General features: G+C 46.2%; 1 protein-coding gene across 2 annotated transcripts in view; it reads left to right on the forward strand.

The window, feature by feature from the left end:
• Window positions 1-9910, forward strand: part of LOC307082323 (growth factor receptor-bound protein 2) — a 43608-nt gene extending 33698 nt beyond the window's left edge. For both annotated transcript variants that reach the window (XM_079745854.1, XM_079745855.1), the window contains exons 4-6: window positions 7063-7185; window positions 7339-7507; window positions 7695-9910. In XM_079745854.1, coding sequence (XP_079601980.1) covers window positions 7063-7185; window positions 7339-7507; window positions 7695-7880 — 478 coding nt within the window. In that variant the 3' untranslated portion in view covers window positions 7881-9910. The remainder of the gene's footprint in view (window positions 1-7062; window positions 7186-7338; window positions 7508-7694) is intronic.
• The last annotated feature ends 10863 nt before the right edge of the window (window positions 9911-20773 follow it).

Consider the following 20773-nt stretch of genomic DNA (forward strand, 5'->3'; position numbering starts at 1 on the left):
ACACTTCTGTGCGACAGGGGGATAATAACAAACAAACACAGTACCTGTGAGGTATTTCTGGACAAAGGCGAAAGCTTTGTTTGTTAAAAAAAATGTCGAGCAAAAGTATGCCGTCCTTCTTGGACGTCCTACATTGTTGCTCTTTGTTTATTGTGTGCGTTCTTCTTTTTCCTTGGATTTATTATCAGGCTACACTGTGTCGGGCTGCTATGAGGTCACGATGTTAACGTAGCTGCCGCGGCTATCGCCTTACGGCTTAAACCCCGCCCTACCATAAGGATACTGTCGGTGGTGGAAACGCGAGCCGAAACTGAGCTGGGCTATACCGCGCCCTCACTATTGGGCTGAGGCGCGCTGGATCCGAAGCGTACCCGCCAGTGGAAAAGCGACATTGAGCGTCCAGACCTGAAGAGTCAAACCCGAGGCTCTGTCTATCTTCATGCTGAGTGCTCCATGCTTGAATGGGAACATATCAGAATCGGCAGATTGACCTTAGGGATGTAACGGTATGAAAATTTAACGTCACGGTTATTGTGACCAAAATTATCCCGGTTTTCGGTATTATTGCAGTATTTTTAATTGTTTTCAATATGTTCAGAAAGCAAGCGAACTGAAATATTTTTAAAAAAGTGTAACAGTTTTTAATATATTTATTTATATATTATATTATCAAAAGTGCAACTTTTAACATCAAAGGAACAAGGGTTAAGCATGTAAACAGCTTATTTGTCAGGAACATTTACAGTAGTGCAGGTTTAATCCAAACATTTAAGACATTCAAGAACAATATGTAAACTAATCAAAGAAACACCACTTGTCGTATTATATACTTTTCTTTTATTAAAATGTAAATTTGTACACATGAACACTTCAAGTAAACTTATAGTGCATGGTGCGTTTAAAATAAATAGCCACTATAAACAAATAACAAAAATAACTACTACAATCATATGTAATCAAATCCAAATGATAAATGCCATCAATAATGCCTTGTTTTCACCGTTTCACTGTCTCATCGTGAATGAAAGTTTAGCTGTTTAGCTTAGAATATTAGCTGTTCTAGCAAGCTCTAGCAAGCAGCTAGATGCCTTCTTAATGCATAGCCTACGCTGGCGGTGGGCGCTGCACTTAGGCTTCTGTTAACATTGTTGACAAGTTAATAAGTTAGACAGACGGATCATTGCATTCTCTCTCAACCCGAAGTCCCACCACACCATGCATTTCAGCTAAAACGTTAACTTACCTTGCATTGGCTATACAGTTGTGGGTGATGGTCACGGAGATGAGTCATGAGATTCGACTAGGGGTGCAACGGATCACAAAACTCAAGGTTCGGATCGTGTCACGGTTTTTGAGTCACAGCCCGGATCATTTTCGGATCAACAACAGCAAAGAAGATAACAAGACAAATGTGACTTTAAATCAAATCTTCAAATGTGTAAAAGAAAAAATAAGGTAATTATCCTTTCAGCATAGTCAATATTTAAAAAAATTGCAATCTGAGGCATTATTACTTATTTTTAACATGGATAGTAAATAATCCCTAACCCTGTATTTACAACTTTTAATTCAGGATGTCTGCATTGTCTGGGGAGAGTTTAGAGTCTACACTCTCCCCAGACAATGCAGACATACTCGTCTTCTTTTTTTTTCATCAAGTATGGTAGCGAAATACAGTTTCTGTCGTGTTTTATTTGGCATTTTGTAAATCCATTGATTTCTGTTGGAAGACTCATTGCTCATTGCAAGGGGGGCTGGTTGTAGTCTTTTCGCTCGGTTCTAGCCCTACTGTTGATACGGAGAACCGAGCGAAAAGACTACAACCAAACATAAACATTTCCGGTTTCGGTTTCCGTTTCAATGGGATTTACGGAACGCCAAATAAAACACGACAGAAACTGTATTTCGCTACGATACTTGATGATGTTCTAAATAACGGAATTGTCCTTTAAACATGCGCTGATCACGTGAACAAACAACTTCTTTTTTTATCAGCCGATCCACGGATCACTTGCGTCCCGAACCGTGAGGGTTGATCCGTACGGATCACGGGTAACCCGTGAACCGTTGCACCACTAGATTCGACGTATTACTGCCTTTAACACAGGGGGGCCCAAATTCTTCCCAGTGGAGGGCCAAAATGTAATCGTGGGGAGGCTCGTGGGCCAAAATTTAAATTTTTCAGTATATTTAGTCAAATATGTGGGAGGCGGCTGAACAGGATAGGAGCTCAACAGCGCCACCCTACCATCAATGTATCACAATGTTATTCTAGGGTCAGGAATGGAAGTGCACCAATAAATAATATTCAATGAGAGCGAGCGCAGATTCCGAGCGCTGATGGCGGAAAACAGTAATATATACAGTGGGTAAGGCGCGGGCCAAATGAAATCGGTCGCGGGCCAAATTTGGCCCTCGGGCCCCAAATTGGGCAGCCCTGCTTTAACAGAAGCTTTTTTCTTGCACGTTCTGCAGACAGGATAGCTGTCTTCAATCAACAGTCCCTCGGCATTCTTATAATACCCAAATATGTCCATACTTCAGACTTAGTCCTCTTAGGAGGATGATGGATGTCTTGAGCGCTGTCATCTCCTCCTTCCGCCATGATTCCAACTTCAAGAAACTTAAAAACATTATGTTGTAGGCTACACAGTGGGCCTGCACGGCAACTTCAGGAGACTCGGATGAAGCGCTGGGAAGGATTTAAACACACGGTTTCCACATCGCACATGTTATCCACAGAGATAATAATTTTAATTGAAATGAAAATGGTAATTGTTATTGACAACATTTTATCGGGGTTTACCATTACACCAGTAACCGTTACATCCCTTATTGACATTAATCCATTGGACCCATCGTATAAAATATATACAACCTGATTGGCTCTGCAACCCACAGATTGACAGCACAGAACAGAACTGTTGAGATACTTATGATGGCTGCAATTGATTTTTCATAGAGTTGGTTGAATTTTAGCTGCTCAAGACATTCTTTGGTTGAATGCAGCCCTGGGGGGTTGGGGGGTGTTCACGGTCACTCTCCGTTTAACAAGAAGTGAAGCGTATTGATGAAGCACAGTGACGCATTTACCCCCTCACAGGACACACCCCCTCTCAGGACACGCCCCCCTCTCAGGACACGCCCCCCTCTCAGGACACACCCCCTCTCAGGACCCCCCCCCCTCTCAGGACACACACCCACTCTCTCAGGACACACACCCCCTCTCTCAGGACCAGCGTTTGTAATAACACTTTAAAATAACAGCGTTAGGTAACGCCGTTATTTTTTCAGTAACGGGGTAATCTAACTACTGTTTCTGTCGTTACACCGCTGTTACCGTTACTGTACGTTAAATGCAGTGCGTTTCTATGAATTGATTGAATAAACTGCTTAATCCGAACGCACCCCTGGCTCCAAACACAAACTGCTAGTGAGGAGACCGGGTGGGTTAACAACGAGATAAGCGATTATGATTGGCTAAGGCAGAGTCATGTTTCATGGTAGACAATCGGAGCCAGTGTTTTTACACACAAGCCAGAACACGCGCGCCACACACACGCAAAGGCACACACAAACAGATTCAATGAAGCAGCAGAAATGGCGAGTCCGGAGCAATCCAATCAAAAGTTGGCATTTTCTGTAGTATTCGGCAGATGTTCCACAGCCTTTGCAACTAAGCAAATTAAAATTCAGTTGGAAGTATATCAGAGCCTTGAATGGTTAGTTCAACCATTTAACACATTAAGGCCAAGTGAAAACTGCTCAGAATAATCCAAATTCTTTGACATATAGCAACTTTTTCTTTTTTTTAAAAAATAGCAAATAGTTACTTTCCCTGGTAACTAGTTACTTTTATTATAGAGTAATTCAGTTACTAACTACTTTTTGGAACAAGTAGTGAGTAACTAACTAATAACCCAACACTGCCCAGGACACACACCCCCCCTCTCTCAGGACACACCCCCTCTCTCAGGACACACCCTCCTCCTCTAAGGACCCCCCCCCCCCCTCTCAGGACACACACCCCCTCTCAGGACACACACCCCCCTCTCAGGACACACACCCCCTCTCAGGACACACACCCCCCTCTCAGGACACACAGCCCCCTCTCAGGACACACACGCCCCCTCTCTGGACACACACGCCCCCTCTCTGGACACACACGCCCCCTCTCTGGACACACACCCCCCTCTCTGGACACACACCCCCCTCTCAGGACACACACGCCTCCCTCTCAGGACACACACGCCCCCTCTCTGGACACACACGCCCCCTCTCTGGACACACACGCCCCCTCTCTGGACACACAAGCCCCCTCTCTGGACACACCCCCCCTTTCTAGACATACCCTCCCTCTCTGGACACACCCCCCGTCTCTGGACACACACCCCCTCTCTGGACACCCCCCCCCTCTCTCTGGACACAAACCCCCCTCTCTGGACACACCCTCCTCTCAGGAGTACACCCTATCTCAGACCACACACCCTCTCTCAGACCACAGACCCTCTCTCAGGACACACCCCCGTCTCAGACCACACCCCCTCTCAGGTCTGCCTGCTACTGTTCCTGCGGAGACCAGGAGCCCTTCTGTTACAGGGCTCGGCAGTTTAATGGCCCTCGACATTTAGTCTGTGTGTGTTGGTTCATTGCCAGGCCATTCGTTTATTACACCAGGAACAAAGGAAGAGCTGTCTGAATGTTGTCACCGGGCTTCAATCGCTCTCTACTTTATATGATTATGTATTAACACTCAGCCCTCTGTCCTTCTGATTCAAAGGCTTTATTGGCCTGGAAAGAGCACATTCACACACACAAACAAGTACAACACTAATAATAAAATACACATATAAATTAAACATTCTAAAATACAATGTAACAAACCTTTTTCAAGGTGTGTGTGTGTGTGTGTGTATACAGTGAAAAAGTGAACTGTGATGTTTTATGAGGCGATGGTCACTTTAGGGACGAGGGAAGCAAACTTCCCTGGAACCAGGTCGTAGAATGAGGTCTGCATCTCCCTCTCCTCTCCTTGGCTGTCTGTATCTTCACCACCTCACACGCCTGGGGGTAATAAAAGCATTGCTTGGAGCCGCGGCGGGCCGCTGTCCTTCAGGCTAATGCCTTTATCGTGTTCGCTCCTCCAGAGAACCTCCTCTCTCTGACGGCTGATCCACCTCCAGCTGCTCAGACTGTCCCCACACTGGGGCCACTCGGATACACACACAAACGGGGAGCTACACGGAGGAGCTACTGGGCGCTCTGATACACACTCGCATGTGATCTACACACATGCATGAAGCGACTGGGCGACTCTGCACACTAACATGCACTTGATCTCCAGACACACATTCATATAGACACTCGCACCCTCCCTCACGTGCACATTGCACACACACCTGCACGCATACACATGCACGCGCGTCTATCTGTCTGCCGCCCAATAATTTATGAAATGTAAACACCTTACTGTATTCAGAGTGTTATCTTGGTGGGTTTAAAGTCCACTGGTTTATTCTGCTTCCTGCAGTCCTGGTCTTTGATGCTCTCTGATTGGCTGGCTTCCTGGTACCTTTGGGCAACACGGCTCTCATAAACTCTGTTTACAATGTCACCATAACTACAGGAGGGAAGTGGGCTTATGATTTCTGGGAATTCATTTCACACTGATTTCGGAAATTCATTTTAAGATGGATTTAGTTGAAGAATAATTTAGAAGTGATTAGGTTAAGATGATTTGTTTCAAGAAGGTTCCGATGAGGAAATGGGGACTGAACAGGAGAGGAGGTCGTTGGTTCATTAGTCTGGGTACTAATAAAATAACTTTATTGTCTGTTTGCTCTGCACATAAATTAGAATATTATCCAACACTCCAACAATCAACAGAAACATAAACCCAGTAGAGACAGAGATAAAGACAGAGCAGGCATCTTTCTGCCATTCATAAGGAGGAAAATCCTCTGAATTCCTTATTTTCGGCAACCTTTGCCAGCCTTTATGTATTAAATAATTTTAGTGACTGTTTACACCCCTGTGTCTCTGTCTCCCCCTCACCCTGTGGTCTGTGTCTCACCCTGTGGTCTGTGTCTCCCCCTCGCCCCCTCACCCTGTGGTCTGTGTCTCCCCCTCACCCTGTGGTCTGTGTCTCCCCCTCACCCTGTGGTCTGTGTCTCCCCCTCACCCTGTGGTCTGTGTCTCCCCCTCACCCTGTGGTCTGTGTCTCCCCCTCACCCTGTGGTCTGTGTCTCCCCCTCGCCCCCTCACCCTGTGGTCTGTGTCTCCCCCTCACCCTGTGGTTTGTGTCTCCCCCTCGCCCCCTCACCCTGTGGTCTGTGTCTCCCCCTAACCCTGTGGTCTGTGTCTCCCCCTCGCCCCCTCACCCTGTTTCTCTCTCTCCCCTTCACCCTGTGGTGTGTGTGTGTGTGTGTGTGTGTGTGTCTCCCCCTCACCCTGTCTCTCTGTCTCCCCCTCACCCTGCTGTGTGTGTGTGTGTCTCCCCCTCACCCTGTGGTCTGTGTCTCCCCCTCGCCCCCTCACCCTGTGGTCTGTGTCTCCCCCTCACCCTGTGGTCTGTGTCTCCCCCTCACCCTGTGGTCTGTGTCTCCCCCTCACCCTGTGGTCTGTGTCTCCCCCTCACCCTGTGGTTTGTGTCTCCCCCTCGCCCCCTCACCCTGTGGTCTGTGTCTCCCCCTCACCCTGTGGTCTGTGTCTCCCCCTCACCCTGTGGTCTGTGTCTCCCCCTCACCCTGTGGTTTGTGTCTCCCCCTCGCCCCCTCACCCTGTGGTCTGTGTCTCCCCCTCACCCTGTGGTCTGTGTCTCCCCCTTACCCTGTGGTCTGTGTCTCCCCCTCGCCCCCTCACCCTGTTTCTCTCTCTCCCCTTCACCCTGTGGTGTGTGTGTGTGTGTGTGTGTCTCCCCCTCACCCTGCCTCTCTGTCTCCCCCTCATCCTGCTGTGTGTGTTTGTGTGTGTGTCTCCCCCTCACCCTGCTGCTGTGTGTGTGTGTGTGTGTGTGTGTGTGTGTGTCTCTCCCTCACCCTGTCTCTCTGTCGCCCCCTCCAGGTGGTTCTTCGGTAAGATCCCGCGGGCGAAGGCGGAGGAGATGCTGAACAAGCAGCGGCACGACGGAGCCTTCCTGATCCGGGAGAGCGAGAGCGCGCCGGGAGACTTCTCCCTCTCCGTCAAGTAGGTGCAGCCAGGGAGCACTACCAACACCACCCTCTGACCCCCGCCACCCTCTCCCTTGAAATGGCTGTCTGTCTATCTGTCTCTCTCTCCCCTGTCGGCAGCGCTCTCTCTCTTGCTGTCTCTGATGGTGGTGCTCTCTCTCCCCCTCAGGTTCGGTAACGACGTGCAGCACTTCAAGGTGCTCCGTGACGGCGCGGGGAAGTACTTTCTGTGGGTGGTGAAGTTCAACAGCCTGAACGAGCTGGTGGACTACCACCGCACCACCTCGGTGTCCCGCAACCAGCAGATCTTCCTGCGCGACATCGAGCAGGTGGCCCAGGTCAGAGAGACGCACGCACACACAGAGACGCACACACACGGGCACGCACAGACACGCACACAGACACACAAGCACACACATGCACACACACAGAAACACACAGACTCAGAGCTTTTTGGTTCTAATGTTCTCCCCTCTTTGGTCCATCCCTCTCCATCCTCCCCTCCCCCCCGTTGCCACGGTGCAGCATCCCACGTACGTGCAGGCACTGTTCGACTTCGACCCCCAGGAGGAAGGCGAGCTTGGGTTCCGGCGCGGCGAGTATATCCAGGTCCTCGACAACTCGGACCCCAACTGGTGGAAGGGCGGCTGCCACGGCCAGACCGGCATGTTCCCCCGCAACTACGTCACGCCCGTCAACAGGAACATGTAGAGTCCGGCTCCGCCTCCTTCAACGCCGCCGCCATCGACACCACCACCACCACCACCACCACCACCACCATCATAGTCCCTCCAGAACTGACCCCCGCCCCCCCTGATCAGAGAAGACCCCTGGCCTGGGAGCAGAGAGAGGGGGGGAGAGAGGGGTACCTCTCAGACTGCTGAGGACATCCTGTCGCAGCTCCACCGCCATTGGTCGCGTGGGGGGGCGGGGGTAGGGGGAGCGGCCACAACCAAAGCAGGAAATGCTCTGCGCTTCCGACTGAAGAGAGGATGGATTGGATGTCCTGACTCCGCCCCTCCTGCTCCAGGCCCCTCCCTGTTCACAGGCCCCTCCCACATCCTCTGCTTTATATTTTCTTGCCGTGCCCCGCCGCATGCCCCTCCTCCGGTCGCCCGCGACGACGACTCAGTGCATCATCCTAACTACGTTTTAAAGAAGAAAATGAAATTACAGTAAAAATGTAAAAAGAAAAAAAAGATTAAATGGCACAACAAAAAAAGGCTGAAGGTGGAGAGCGAGGTCCATCTTGTTCTCAGCGGCCATCTTGTGCTCGGCGGCCATCTTGTGCGCGGCACCGTGCTCCTCAGTGTTGTACCAGCTTCAGGCTGTATAAATAAATCAAGTATAGAGAGAATCCATTTTTTAAGAATATATATTATATATTTGTATGTGTTTGTCCGTTTTACCTCTCATCACAACTTTTTCTTTTTAATTTGTAAATTATGTTTGATTTCATGTTTATTCCTGAGAAAGACCCCCTTGTAGCGCTAGGGATACTGAGACGTCAGTGTGTTATTGTTATCCTTACCCCCCCCCCGGCTCGTTAAAGCATGTCTGCTGAACAAGAGCGTCTGAACCATGTTGTCAAACGATGAATAAAGCTCTCCTCTTCCTGTCCATGACGTGATCGGATAAGAGCCTAAAAGAGCTCCTCTATCCACTGGGAGGGCTCGAACCAGGGCCTCTAACGAGCCTCGTAACGAGGCTCGAATCAGGGCCTCTAAGGAGCCTCCTAGTGGGTCCTAACAAGGCCCCCCTAGGAGGCCCCTAACGAGGCTCTTAACGAGGCTCTTAACAAGGCCCCTAACAAGGCTCTAATCAAGTCCCTGAATGAGGCTCTTAAAGAGGCAAGTCAGAGCTCACATCTCCCAACTCTTCTACAGCTCTGAGTGTGCCCCCACCACTGTGCATCAAGGCGGGTTGGTCGACTCCCTGGGCGGTGAATGTAGCCTAACGAGTCCGTAGATATCAAGGGGGTCGGCCATGTCTTGGCATGCTCCCCCTCCCCTGGCAAGGCCCCCCTCCCTCGGCATGCCCCCCTCCCTGTGTTAAAACCTATGTCAATATTCCAGAGGGAGAGAGAGAACCTCTAGAGGCAGTCGTCATGCCAATGCCATGCACATGCGCGTGTACTCGTTCATCCTCTTCCTGTGGTCGCCGAGGGCAACAGACGGCGTGGGGGGGGGGGGGGGGGGGGGGGGGGGTGTGTCACCTGTGAAGCCACGCCCACACGCCTCCGCAACTCAAAAGATAACAAAAGAGATTGTCTTTTACGCTTCAAAATGAATTTAACACAAAGTTGTGTGAGGCGACGTGAATAATGTAAAAGAAAAAGAATGGGGAAAAAAAGAAGAGCTAAGAAAGTGTGTCTGTCGGCGTGTGAGCTGCACTTTCTCTGTTGAGCGTTCTGGTCTTGCGTCCGGTCCATGTGTGTTTTGTGTTTTTGTGCTTTTACGTTGTCGTTCTCTCTTAGTGCCTTTTTCTCTCTGGTCGGTCAGCGTCTCTGACCTCTGACATCCCCCCCACCGCGACCAGGGCGACAAACTATGTACAGAATAATTCAAGATGTATGATCAACCCCCCCATCCCCCCCCCCCCCATGATCTCTACCCACATGAAACATTCTTTATTTAAGTGTCTGTCGCCTTCTTTTACCTAATGATATTGTTTTATTTCCTGCTTTTTTATTTGCATTTTTTTTTGTTTTTTTTGTTTTTCATTAATAAAATGCAATTATTAAAAAAAACCTCAAGTGGCTGTGGCCTCTGATTGTATCGACCGTTCTTTCGTCAGATACTTCCACTACCTGTTGAACTGCACACCTGTGGTGGCGCTACTAGCTGCTGTAGTGAGCTCCACTAAGGGTTTAGTTTGTTCATACTAGAGGTTTTTCGGATATGTTGGCACAGTAAAATTTATGTTCAAAACCTTGATTTAAATAATTAACATTACAAATTAAAGTGGCAGTGGCTATGAAAAGGTCTGTGGGGGGGAGGGAGGAGAATTAAGGGTTAAAGTAATAGTTATATTAATAAATTTAAAACACTCATCAGAGGTGACATTTTGTCGGTGCACGTCTTGCGGTCATGGGCTTGCGGTGGCCTCCGTCATCAACAGGGAGTACCGTCTACCCACTGCACCGTCTGTCAACAGATGGCGGGAGGCGTGGCTGACGGATGGGGGAGCAGTCTTTTTAAAGGGCATACATCAGCCAAGCCCGAGCATACGCGATCTGATTGGATGACGGATCCGTCACTGCCTGAAAAGTTGAACATTTTTCAATTTTCTTGACGGAGCCGACTGATCCAACGGATTGGATGGATCCACAATGCATTGCGGCTCCGCTCCATTCAAAGTCAATGGGATCCGTCCGTTGACGGATGCAGCGGGCAAGAGGACCACCTGCCCCCATCAGGCCGGAAGCCTGAGAAATATTCTCGTCAACTAGCATTGTTAGCATTGTAGCATCATAAGCGAGAGGTCTGAGCGAGCAGTCGCATTGTTTACCGACCATGGAAGTATAAGTTAACCCCCCCCCCCCCCCCCCCCGATGATTCTCTATATGTGATCTTTAAATTACACTCCTCCTGCCATCTGGACAATTATTATTTAGGTGAGTGCTGCATGCAGCGCTCAACTATTGTTCTTCATAAGTTTTATTCTTTCTTTATTATTCTCTACAAACTTTGGGACCTATCTCCTTCCTCAAATTTTCACCTAGAGCAGGGGTGGGGAACGTCCGGCCTCCGGGCCGTATACGGCCCGCGAGGCCATTTCAACTGGCCCGCAATGCAATACAATTTTTATATTTTATATCTTCATATATGCATACATGAATAAAAAAAAAAATCAGGAAAAAATATATATCGCCCGTCATTAGTTTTCCGAGAGAGAGTCCTATGTCCGAGTCAACGTCAGGGTCAGTGAATACAGCATGTGATGTACGTACCACTGCATTGGGTCGGAGTGACTGACACATGACAAGTACCGACACAGACAAGTGATGCATCATGGCGACTGTCAAGAAAAGGAAGGTGGACGCAGAATGCCGCGTATTTCAGGAAAAATGGACAAATGACTTTTTCTTTGTTGAAGTGAAAGGCAAGCCAGTGTGCCTAGTTTGTGGCAAGGCGCTTGCGGTGATGAAAAAGGCCAATGTCGAGCGCCATTACAGCTCGAAAGATGCTAAACTCGACGAGTTGAAAGGACAAATGCGTTTGGATAAAATTAACGCTCTTCGTCGGAGTTTGGGTGCTCAACAAGCAGCTTTCACACGGCCACAGACTGACAGAGAGAATATTACGCGTGCAAGTTTTGTGGTGAGTGAAATGATAGCCACGAAGCTGAAACCTCACGCTGAAGGAGAGTTCGTGAAGGAGTGCCTCGTAGCCGCCGCGGAGCTGCTCGCGCCCGACAAACTGAAATTATTTCAAAGCGTCAGTTTGTCCCGGAGAACCGTTTCAGAAAGGATTACTGATATGGCGCAAGATATTGAAAAAACACTCAAGAACACTGCAAGAGACTGAGTATTTTTCTCTGGCCAGTGACGAGACAACAGACATCACAAACACAGCGCAGCTTGCCATTTTTCTGGGTGGGATTACGTCTGAGTTTGAAACAAAGGAGGAGTTGCTGTCTTTGCAAGCCATGCATGGCACTACTAAAGGTGAGGATTTGTTCAATCAAGTTATTGTGGCCATGAACAATTTTGAACTGCCATTTGAGAAGTTGAGCGGCATCGCCACTGACGGAGCTCCCGCAGTGGTTGGCGCGCAAAAAGGATTGACTGCTTTAGTCAAAAAAGAAATGAGCCGACTGAGTCTGGATCCAAGTGATTTAGTTGTATGCCACTGTATCATACATCAAGAGAGTTTGTGTGCACATTCCCTGAAGCTTAACAATGTGATGAAAACAGTTGTGTCCACCATAAACTTCATTAAAAGCAGAGGGCTGAACAACCGCCAGTTCAAGGAGTTACTCAGCGAGCTTGAGTCAGAGTATGGTGATCTGGTTTATCATTGTGAAGTGCGATGGCTGAGTCGTGCAAATATGCTCGCACGGTTTTATACACTGCGGGAAGAACTCAGACGCTTCATGGAGATGAAGGGTAAACCTGTCATGGAGCTCAGTGATGGCAAGTTCCTCCGTGATCTGGCCTTCATGGTGGACATCAGCAAGCACCTGTCAGAGCTAAACATCAAGCTGCAAGGTCCCAACCAGCTCATCAGCTCTCTGCTTTCAAATGTGAAATCATTTGAAGTGAAGTTAAGGCTGTGGCAAGGACAGCTGGAAAGGGGAAACACTGTGCACTTTCCCACCCTACAAGAACAAAAGCCTGAAGTTACGACTGAATATGCTGGTGAGTGTGCAAAACTCATCCAGGCATTTGATGAGAGGTTTCATGATGTGAAAAATATACAAAAGGAACTCGACGTGTTTGCGACACCATTTAATGTGCAACCGTCTGATGTGCCAGATAACCTCCAAATGGAAATAATTGATCTGCAAAACAACAACGAGCTCAAAGCCAAGTACCACAACCTTTCTCTGCTGGACTTTTACAAACTGTATGTTCGTGCTGAGGATTTTCCCATCCTGAGGAGACATGCCCTGAAGTTTGTTTTTCAAAACTGACTCGCTTCCGCTCAAGACTGACTGACTCAAACTTGGAAAACCAGCTTCGAGTAGCATCAAAAAAGAATGGGAAAAAAAGAAGGGATAAGAACGTGTCTGTCTGTCGGCATGTGTTGATCTTTACAGGCTCTGCATGTATGAAAACAAAATGAAATGCATTTACCTTCCAATGCAGTAACATTACTGTGATAGCATAACAAACTTTTAAGCTAGTTAGCATGCACATGGTCTGATGAAAATAATAATAAACGTTTCATTAGTAAATAAAATTATTCCAAAATCATCACATTGCATGATAAAACAAATAATACACACACTACATTCAAATATACCACCTAAATTATCTCTTTCTCCTTAAACAAAATACAATACAGGGAGAACTGTTACTATGCACATACCTCTGTCTCATGGCAACACTGCTCCAAAGAGGTAAGGCAACACGCAACAGACAAAACACACCAGACCTGTAGCACACCACAACTTCACAAGAGGCTCCATTAGAAATAATACAATCTTAGGCTGCTTAATTCTGACGAAACTCACACATAATCCAAGCTATTTCTAACTCCATTACACCAGCTTGGAATCGCACGCTTCTTTTCAGATTTTTTAAACATTTTATACTTTTCAAGATATTCTACTTATAAAGTAAAAAAAAAAATTTAAACTTTTTTTAACTTCTCCCAGTACTTCAACTCCCAGTACTTCAACTGTTTAAGACGTAACTATCAATTTTCAACCGTTTATCTTCGTTCAATTCATTTAACAAATCTACACACTTGTATCTTCAATAATATCTAAACGGAATTTCGATATCATTTAAACTTTCTTCAGAATCATAGTTTTAGTTTCAAACCGTCATATTCTACAGTTGGTCCCATTGAAGCCGTCTGCCCATTCTGACACTTAAATTACTTAAGACATCGTAACTCAGTCAAATTTCAACCGTTTACCTTCGTTCAAACCATTTAACAAATCTACACACTTGTATCTTCAATAATATCTGTAATGTCCATGAGGAACACGCCCTATCAGAATGTTCGTAGGTATTATGGGTGGGGCGAGGAAGTTGTATTCAATTCAATTTAGCACCCAGCAAGCAAAGGACGTGTCAATGTGTGGTCCATATTATTTAGATTCAATTCTGCAATCTCTGTTTAATTCAGAAGTAAAGTAGAGAATTAACAATGGCAACAAGGATTAATTTGCATTAGCTAGTTGGAAACTAAAGTTTAGTTAGTTAGTATGGAGAAATCCGGGATTCAGCATTTTGCATGCTGCACCGAGCCGGCCACGCTAGGTTCCAGATGAAAGCGATTGCTGACGTCGTTCCAGCTGTATGCTGACGGCAAAGGGCTTATCGTAGCCGTGGATTCACCTGATGCTATGAGGCAAAGGAGACGTGCACTGCCACTTCATCTTGCTGGACCAGACGTACAGGACATCTTCTTAACTCGTCCGGACACGGGTGAGGCAACCCGATACGACGAGACAGTGGAGGCATTGAATGCATACTTTGTACCCCAAGTCAACACATCGCTGGCAAGGCATGCATTTCAAAAAATGCACCAAAAGCCAGGTGAGATGGTACAGCAGTTTGATACACGTCTGAGACAAGCTGTGAGAGACTGTGGTTACGGGGGAGATTCTGACAATCAGATAAGGGATGCGATATTAAGCAAAGGAACGTCGGACTACGTGAGACGGAAACTTTTAGAAGAGGGTCGTGGATTGACGCTTGCATCTACACTGGAAATAGCTGCCCGTTGTGAGAGCATCGATGAACAAATGGAGGACATGTCATGTGCGTCGGCTAGACCTTCCACAGACGCTGTTAACCGAATTGCTCTTAAAGAAAAAAGGGAAAGCATGGATATGGGAATGCAAAACGTAAACCGAACAGAGACAATAAAAATTATGGGAAATGCTACAGATGTGGGAATACTGATCATATTGGCCGTGATCCGAAATGCCCTGCATGAGGACAAATGTGTCACAACTGCCAAGGAAAAGATCACTTTGCAAAAGTATGCCGCCCTAAAGGCGGGAAACCGAAACAAAGTATGAACAACGTTGATGAACGTGAGGACTTTGCATTTGCCATAGAAGATATCCACATGCCAGAGACTTAACTTTTGTGTTGGGGGAACAAATGTAAAAATGCTGATTGACTCTGACTCTGGCGCAACAAGTAATATTATGGGAGAAAATGCATGGGAAAAATTGAAAGCAGAACGCATTAAGTGCCACTCCTACGTTCCTAAGACAGAGAGGAAACTTTACTCATATTCTTCGAATCAGCCACTAACAGTCAAAGGGGCATTCACGTGTGAGGTGTCCATAGGCAGTGTTGGGAAGGTTACTTTTAAAATGTATCCAGTTACAGAATACAGAATACATGCCCAAAAATGTAATATGTAACGTATTCCATTAGCTCACTCAATCTGAGTATTGTATTCCGAATACTTGGATTACTTCCACATTGCACCTGCTTACTAAACAGGCCTATTCTGGTGTGTTCTTCTGTTCCAACTGGCTGAACGTGTTAGGCCCAGCCCAACTCTCCCTGAAAGTGCATATTATATATTATATAATTGGCTGTAGAGGAACAAAGACTATAAGGGTATGTTTATGCAAAAGATATGAACAACAGACGAATTGACAAATTTGCCCTTTTCAGTTTCTTTATTATTTACTCAGCTGTGGGAAAAACTTGAAACTTCGGAAAATAGACAAACACAAAACAAGTGCTGAAGTGCATAGGTGTTGCATATAAAATCACCTTAAAATAAAAAGCACCAGAAGGAAACCTGCATTTTCCCTTACCCTTTTCCTGATTTTACAGAATAAAAACATAATAACAACGGCCCATCTAAATAAAACAGAAACTCAAACTGAATGCGATGATGGCAAAATAATATATATTTTTTAACTACGCCACCAAATATCATCTTACCCACATGAAACAAGTGTTGAAGTGCATAGGTGTTGCATGTAAAATCACCTTAAAATAAAAAGCACCAGAAGGAAACCTGCATTTTCCCTTACCCTTTTCCTGATTTTACAGGATAAAAACATAATAACAATGGCCCATCTAAATAAAACAGAAACTCAAACTGATTGCGATGATGGCTAAATAATATAGATTTTTTAGCTACGCCACCAAATATCATTTTACCCACATGAAACAATGTTCCATTGAAAATTTTAACATAACATTGGGTGAAAAACTCTTTTGTGCAAACATTTGCAGTTAACATGTAAGGTGTAATATTTGACATGGTGGATCTTCTCCAGTAAAGTGGCAAAAGCTCCACAAACAGATATAGACTCAAGCAATCATTAACTGAAGTGCTCCCAGGAAGGCAAGGGGGATTTTGTTAAACCTGGGTAGTGTGTGAGTGTGTGTGTGTGTGTGTGTGTGTGTGTGTGTGTGTGTGTGTGTGTGTGTTTGTGTCTGTCTGTGTCTGTGTCTGTGTGTGTGTGTGTGTGTGGACCCACCTACTCTACATGTCAACACTCCAGTAAAGTCGGTTGTATCGCAGCAGGAGAGACTGTTCAATGTGCTAATCCGTCAGTTTGTTACGATGTGGAGTGAAAATAAGTCCTCCCTGGCTAAAAAGCCGCTCGACAGGAGCACTTGATGGCAGAGTAGTATTGTACTTTAAGAAGAGGGCTCTGATCATTGGATACATCTTAAAAGAAGCCAATAACTTGTCTGTATCCCGGAGATACCTCTGCACCTCTTCCTCCGCTGATGAACTTGTCATTTGTGCTGTCTCAAAACTGAAGAAGTTGTCTTCACCTTCTGGATCACCTCCAACTGCAGCATTTCCAGAGGTGCCGACATCCTCAGAAGGCTCTGTATGAAGAAGACAAGACTTTTGGACCATTGCTGTTATCATGGCCCCCCTCTCTTCTTCAGCGAGCCACCACAGTCTAAACTTTGGGAAGGTGGAAGCCGCCATCCTTGCCTCATGGGAGGCCAACACCTGCCCAAATCAAGTGTCAATGGCTTTTATAACTCCTGAGAGGATGTGGGTTGAGAACTGCACTTGGGGCAATTTTTCAGCCAACTTCGCTTTTAGGCTCAGAATGGTGGGAATTATGTACCCAAAGTAACAGTTCTTTTCTCCTTGAAGCAGGTTGATTGAGTAGGCAAGAGGTTGTAATATGACTGTGTACTCTTTTAGAAACATAGTCTCTTGAGGATGCAGTTTGGCCACTTTCAGCTTGTCACAGATTCCATTGACTCTCAGTGAGACTCATTAGCTTTTCAATTGCATGATACTCTGAGCTCCACCTAGTCACTGAAGGTACCAAACATCTCATTCTGGCAATTTCCTCAATTGCATCAGCAGCACCTGATGAGCGATGAGACTTATTCCATATTGCAGCACATTTTGACAATGCACTTCTGTATATTTTTCGAGAAACACCCTGTGAGGCGACTTTGTCAAGATCATTCGTGGCAACAAGATTCAAAGTGTGCGTGGCACATCGATGGTGAGGTGGCAAAAGAAAGTTGAGCTCCTCTTCCTCTGGCTCCTCCTGAAGAACTGCGGAGACATCAGCAAACTGCACATCATCTGTGCTAACCTGCTGCATGTCATCATCCATTTCACAGCCTCCATATTCATTGAATGCCTTAATGAAATTGCTACCATTGTCAGTGACTGTGGCACTGACTTTGCCTTGGATCTGGAATTTTGCATGAAACTGACAGATTGTTGCAGCAATGACATCATAGGTGTGGCGGCCCCTTATCCTTTCACATGCCAACGCAGCAGACTTTCGATCTTATGTCTCTCGGTCAATCCAGTGACACATGATTCCCATGAAACTCCTATGATATGCCGTCCTTATATCTGCTGTTGTACAGACAGTTTGAACATCCTGAAGAGTTTCAGTAAATGCCTCCTTCATATTTAGAGATCCCTTTTCAATGCGCAGCATCAATGTTTTTCTGTTTACATGGATGTCCTACCCCCACTAATTCCTTCAATCATCATATGGAATGTGGCTTTCTCCACTAATGAAAAGGGCAGCATATCTACAATTATGAACTCAAGCACCAAGGAGTTTACTTTCCTTTGGGTGATTGCTGAGGTGCCGAGTGTTACTTGTTTGAGAGGAGGTGTGGTGGCACTTTGTTCACCATCATCTGATGCCATTTCTGCTCTTTGCAAGACCCTGGAATGCCTCCTCTGAAATAAAGAAAGACAGAAAGAGCACAAATTAATTACACTTTCATTGTTTTATGCTGGGAAGAATAAAGAGAACTATTGTAAATACAACGTCCTAGAGGTGCTGATGGTGACATTACACATCACAGTAATTATTATGCATACTCATAATAATAATCATCTGCTTTAAATGTAATGTTTGAAGAAATCTAAAGTCTAAAACTAACTAGGCTATTCAACATACAATGTTGAATACATATTTCATACACAGGAGGTTTTGACATGTAAGGAAACATAAGACAGTAGCCTAACTGACAGTAGGCAGTAGGCTAAATGTAACTAACTGCAATAACTGCACATTAATAAGTAGATAGAGATAATAGCTGTATCACGTTGCAACAAATGCACAGGTAGTGGAGCTAAGCCATGAAGCGAGCTTGAGAGCTGTCAAAAAAACAATGTGCTCTGACCGCCGGGCAGCAACACCTTTCTACCTGGCGAAAGGTTCCCATCTAAATAGACTTTAATTGTAACAGATCGATTTTTGTATTTGTAGACCCGAACTGCATACTACAAAAATCGAACCACAGTCTAAGCTAGTGCTACCACAACAAATTTTTAGCTACCATTAGCTAGCATGTCAAACAGGGCTAGTCCGCCTTTCAACTGCACTGGGGCTAGTAAATCAGATTCAGCATGTAAAGTCGCACGTCAACTAAGCAGGTAGTCGATACAAATAAAAAATAGCAAGGTGACCAATAAAACAACAGCAGAGGACTATCCCTGGCTAATTAAAAAAATAACTTACTTTAAGATTCCTTAAGTTGGAGGTTGAGTCTTTGGATGCTGAAAGGAGGTTGGTTGCTGGCAAGCAGAGGTTGCACTTATATGTTTTTCTCTGTTCTCTTTCTTAAATGTGAAATGCTTTTTGAATTTCCAAGATAGAAACGCATTCCTGCTCTGGCTCTGTTGTGTCTGTTCCGGCTCCAGCACTACCTCTAGCTCCTCTTCCGACTCCATTGATGATCACTGATCAGCGATCAGTCATGCAAATAGATCCGTTTTTTTCGTTTTCATACAGGGGCTTCTGGGAAATGCATGGGGTTGCCTTAATGTATTTAGAGAGTGAATAAACTTGCGAAACAGAAGTATCGTCATGTAATCCATTGATTTCAACAATGTAATTGTATTCTGAATACCAACTATTTAAATTGTAACTAACGGAATACAGTCACTTATAATTTGTATTCTGAATACGTAACGCCGGTACATGTATTCCGTTACTCCCCAACACTGTCCATAGTTAAAAACACGGAACAAGCTGAGTTCATTGTAATCAGGGGAAGTGGTGAACCACTGCTGGGAAAAGAGACAGCAATGAGATTGGGGGTCCTAAGAATCTGTGCCAACATCGCTGCCGTCACAAGCACTAAGCAAATACTCCAGCAGCAGTACCCGAAGTGTTCAGTGGAGTCGGAAAACTAAAAACAAGACAGGTCAGTCTACACATTAACCCAGAGGTGAAACCAGTAGCCCAGCCACTCAGGCTCATTCCATTCCACCTTAGGGGGGCAGTAAAGTCCAGAATTCAAGAATTGGTGGACTTGAACATCATTGAGCCGGTAAACTGACCCACCCCGTGGGTGAACCCGGTTGTGATTGTCCCAAAACCTGGGAATGATGTCCGACTTTGCTTGGATATGAGACGGGCCAATGAGGCCATAGTGAGGGAACGCTTTCCAATCCCGACAGTGGATGAGCTACTTCAAGGCATGAATGGCTCAATCGTATTCAGCAAGTTAGATTTAAAATGGGGCTACCATCAACTCAAACTGACTCCTGATTCATGTGATATCACCACATTTGCTGTGCACAACGGAGTGTACAGGAATAAAAGACTTGTTTGGTGTGTCCTCCGCCAGCGAACAATATCAGCACGAGATTGCCAATGCATTAGCTGGTATTGAAGGAGTGGACAAAATATCTGATGACGTGATCATACACGCATCTGACCAAGAGACGCACAACAGATGGCTGCACGCAGTCATGGCAAGACTCAGAGACACAGGATTAACACTGATATCCGGAAAAGTGTCAGTTCTACGTGGACAGATTGATTTTCATGGGCATTCTGCTGTCTGAAAAGGGCATTGGCCCGACAGAGGAGAGAGTGCAGGCTGTGACAGAAGCACGGGAGCCGGATAGAGGCTGTTGGTCAGTCTGTTGGTCCTGGAGCGGATGGAACAGTATCCTCGTCCAGAGGGCAGTTTCTGGAAGAGATGGTGCACTGGTTGGAACGGGTCCTGTAGGATGTTGTTCACCCGGCGTAGGCAGCGGGAGTTGAAGACTGTGGAGATCTCTGGGAGGCTTATCCCAATGATCCTCCCCACAGCCTTGACCACTCTGTGGAGGGCCTCCTTTTCTGCCCTGGAGCAGCTGGAGAACCACACCAGTAGTCCGTAGGTGAGTACGCTCTCTACTGCGCAGTGGTAGAAGTTGACCATCAGTCCCTGTGGAAGTTTTGCCCTTTTAAGTTTCCGCAGGTAAAAGAGGCGTTGTTGTGCCTTACCCACGGCAGAGGTGATCGTCGGCCACAGTCACGCCCAGAAAGTTGAAGTTGGACACCCTCTCTACCTCCTCCCCTCCGATTAGGAGTGGAGAGTGGCTGAGGTGTCTGGCCCTGCGGAAATTGGTGATCACTTCCTTGGTCTTGGTGGTGTTGAGAACCAGGTTGTGATCACCGCACCACTCTACCAGTCTCTCGGCCTCCCTCCTGGTATG

Source organism: Pollachius pollachius, assembly GCF_949987615.1.
Source record: "Pollachius pollachius genome assembly, chromosome: 11".
NCBI classification, from domain to species: Eukaryota; Metazoa; Chordata; class Actinopteri; order Gadiformes; family Gadidae; genus Pollachius; species Pollachius pollachius.